We start from the raw sequence: 3535 nt of genomic DNA on the forward strand, positions 1-3535 counted from the left end.
TACTAGTGATTGGCTACATTATCCAGTTAGTAATAATACCATGACATGTGAATCTTAAGTCAGGAAAAACTGCTATAACATCAGAAATGAATAATATATCAGTGATAGACGAACTTAGTGTTATGTTATCAGGTGCTATGAGTTGTGTGTAGCAATCTACAATAAAAACAAACATTCAAGACTGTTTTTTATTATTATTGTTGTTGTTTATATTACTTGTATCCTGTGCTATTGGATGTATTAGTATAGTCCATGATTCATAATCAACATCTGGACCTGATCCAGATATTCTAATGTTAGTATCATTAATCTTAAGTGGCTGTATTTTTCCTATTCCATCAATACCACCAGCTAGGGTCATATAATGGAATCTAACAACACTTCTGTCATCAGGAGGTTGATATACACCAATCCTGTATCCACTGGAGACATTTAATGGAGTAGGGAGAGTGAAACGATACTGTCCATTAGTTGTAAAGTTATCAGGAGTCAGTCTAATTTCAACAGACATCTCTCTAGTGTACACAGTATTCATGTTATTTGCTGGACTCCATACTTCAAATTTTGGATATAAATTTCTACCAGTACCAATATTATGAACTGTCCTTATATCAACTCCAATCAATATTTCTGTTATAACTGTAGCACACGTGAACATGATATCATTCCCCATAGAGTCCTCAATGATGATCCATCTTGTTGCAGTGTTTTCAGTTAGTCTGTTATTACGCAATGGTCCTGATGGAGATGCTGCTCTAGCCTGAAGAAGACTATAATCCATAAATCCTTCAGTACAAGACTCTCCATTAACCTACAGTAATATTCCATTACTCATGAAGCACAGCAGTATTACTAATAGAAGATAGGAAGACACAATCTTCATCTTTGGCAGCAAAAATATTGCTAACAAAAAAAAACAGTAAATGTTATTAGTTTTGCTTAGTTTGTAATGCATAAACAGTAGAGTAAAGGAAGTTAATTTTTCCTGTTACTCTACCATCTATGTGTAGTGGCAGTGCTAATTCAACTATACCCAAGTAGAGATTATTATTACTATATTAATAACTATTGCACAAATCAATAGCTGTATTTAATCTTACATACTTAATTACTGTCTTAATTGCTGTCTGCTTTGTCCACACATATCTATGTGTGGACAAAAAATACAGGTTAGTGTTTGACAATGCAATTGCAATTTCTCTGATTTTTACATAATTAATATCTGCTGTGCTGCTTAAAGAAAGTTATCAGTGAAGTGATAACTTAGGTCAAATGTTGTTATAAATCTAAAATTCTGATTTAAGCAACAAAACATTTTAAAAATAATCAATGTCTTTATTTTTACAATAATTATTGTACAATGGAATGCGTTTGTCTATCATAAATATACACATAAAAGCTCGTTCCGTATACAATAAAAATTAAAATAAAAAATTATTAACATTAACATTGTTTAATTAACATTAAACACCAAATCACATGGTAATATCAATTAAAATCACAAGTTAAAAATGCAATCAGTTTTTGTACATGTACTGTAAGTCATTGTAGAGGGAGTGGCTTGTTTCTAAAGCTCCACCCAGTACAGTAACAGGATCCTCTTTATTAATCATTAGTAATTGTTTATCAGGTGAGGATAGACTTGATGATATATCTGAGAAACTTGGACGATCATGAGTATCAGGATTCCTAAAAAGGAATACCGTACGGTTGGTAAATTTCGTGGGGTATTAATTTTCGTTAATTTCGTGGTTTATTTTTATCCACAAAATTTTAACCCCTACCCACCCACACATAAAAACTAATTAACGGGCCATGCAGAGTAGTGCTGGGCGATATTGAAAATTTTGAAATGATACGATATGATACGATATTGCCTAAAAATGAGGATATCGATATTTTTTATCGATAAGTTATTAAGCCACACCCATTAACTTTAATATTACTAAAATGGCTAAATAAAGCTATTTCTGAGAACAATTATTATTGAAAAGCATTATAAAAACCTTCTTTGGCTTCATATACTTCAGCTACTTCATCTACTTTCCAAGAAAATACATTTTAGTAATTTTCGAGATGTTACTCCTATAGTTAATTAACCATTTATTAAGGTTATGTAACCATTTTGTGGGCGTGGCCTCGTTATCAATATTTTCTTCAATTTTTTTGGATATTGATATGTATCGACACCGCATTATATCGATTAAATATCGTGAATTTTGATATATCGCCCAGCACTAATGCAGAGCTCTAAGACTATTTTCAAGCCAGTAGAGGAGCCAGAGTTCTTGTCTGTTACTCCATATTCCACCATAAGCCATGTGTTGGAAGCTAGTCCAGTAGATCCAAGTGAAAAGAAGTTTGCTAATTACCACCCACGAATATTTGTACCCACGAATATTAGCTTCTAAGGACATTTTGGAGAAAACACGAAATTTTGGACCCTCGAATATTACCAACTGTACGGTAGTAGTAATAATAGTAGATTTACAATTTTATATTAATATAGTTTATTATACAAAGTCAAAATAGGCAGTTAACAGCCAACATTCTACTTTGACTGACAAGAATACTAACAACAAGGACAAATCATTGTCCTTAATTAAAAATTTGTAGTGATTCTGACTTAAGTGCAATGAGCAATAAAATAATAATGATTTTTATGAGCTATAGCCCATGGTTTTTTTCAAAAAATGGCTCTGAAATCACCCCAAAATTTTTATTACATTTTCTGATACATATTGATGTCCTTATGCTGTGTAGAAAGTTTGAGCTGATTCTGACTTCATTTTTTCAAGTTACGGCCATTTTAAGAAATTGCCAAAATTCTAAAAAATACCCAAGGCTATAGCCCATGGTTTTTTCCAAAAAATGGCTCCAAAATCACCCCAAATTTTTTTTACATTTTTTGATACATATTGATGACCTTATGCTGTGTAGAAAGTTTGAGCTGATTCTGGCTTCAATTTTTGAAGTTACAGCCATTTTAAGAAAATGTCAAAAATCTGAAAAATACCCAAGGCTATTATAGCCCATGGTTTTTTCAAAAAATGGCTCTGTAATCACCCCAAATTTTTATTACATTTTCTGATACATATTGATGTCCTTATGCTGTGTAGAAAGTTTGAGATGAATCCCAACAAATATTTTCGAGTTATTAGCATTATAATGTATGGATATGGTACAACAGCAATAACCAACTATTGTTAAACATACCAACATTGCATCATTAGTTTATACATTGGTTTAGGACATCCTGGAGGAGGTGGTAATCTATAGCCTGAATCAACCAGCCTAATGCACTAAAATTAGTAAAATAAAAATAAAGTTTCAAAAGTTTGTAAGCATAATAATATACTTCTTGATTAGTAGAGTTTTCAAATGGTTTATGTCCTAAAGACCAAATCTCATACATTACAGCTCCATAACTCCACACATCACTAGCACTCGAATATTTCTTATAATGTAATGCCTATACATACACAATTCAATATTCTAATTATATAGTTTCTAATTACTTCTGGTGCTGTCCATT

The 3535-nt window shown here is 31.8% G+C and overlaps 1 protein-coding gene and 1 long non-coding RNA gene across 2 annotated transcripts in view; both read right to left on the bottom strand.

Moving 5' to 3' along the window:
* Positions 1 to 59: 59 nt before the first annotated feature.
* On the bottom strand, positions 60 to 334 carry LOC109587193 (uncharacterized). Its single transcript, XR_002187439.1, has 2 exons — positions 217 to 334; positions 60 to 156 (listed from the first exon to the last, which is right to left on the bottom strand). It is a non-coding gene; the product is annotated as an uncharacterized LOC109587193 (long non-coding RNA).
* Positions 335 to 3206: 2872 nt separating this feature from the next.
* Positions 3207 to 3535, bottom strand: part of LOC109587187 (uncharacterized) — a 5089-nt gene continuing 4760 nt past the window's right edge. The window contains exons 5-6 of the mRNA XM_020003422.1: positions 3359 to 3472; positions 3207 to 3302 (exon numbers count right to left, since the gene is read on the bottom strand). Coding sequence (XP_019858981.1) covers positions 3207 to 3302; positions 3359 to 3472 — 210 coding nt within the window. The remainder of the gene's footprint in view (positions 3303 to 3358; positions 3473 to 3535) is intronic.

The sequence above is a fragment of the Amphimedon queenslandica genome, unplaced genomic scaffold (assembly GCF_000090795.2).
Source record: "Amphimedon queenslandica unplaced genomic scaffold, v1.1 AMPQUscaffold_12661, whole genome shotgun sequence".
Classification (NCBI taxonomy): Eukaryota; Metazoa; Porifera; class Demospongiae; order Haplosclerida; family Niphatidae; genus Amphimedon; species Amphimedon queenslandica.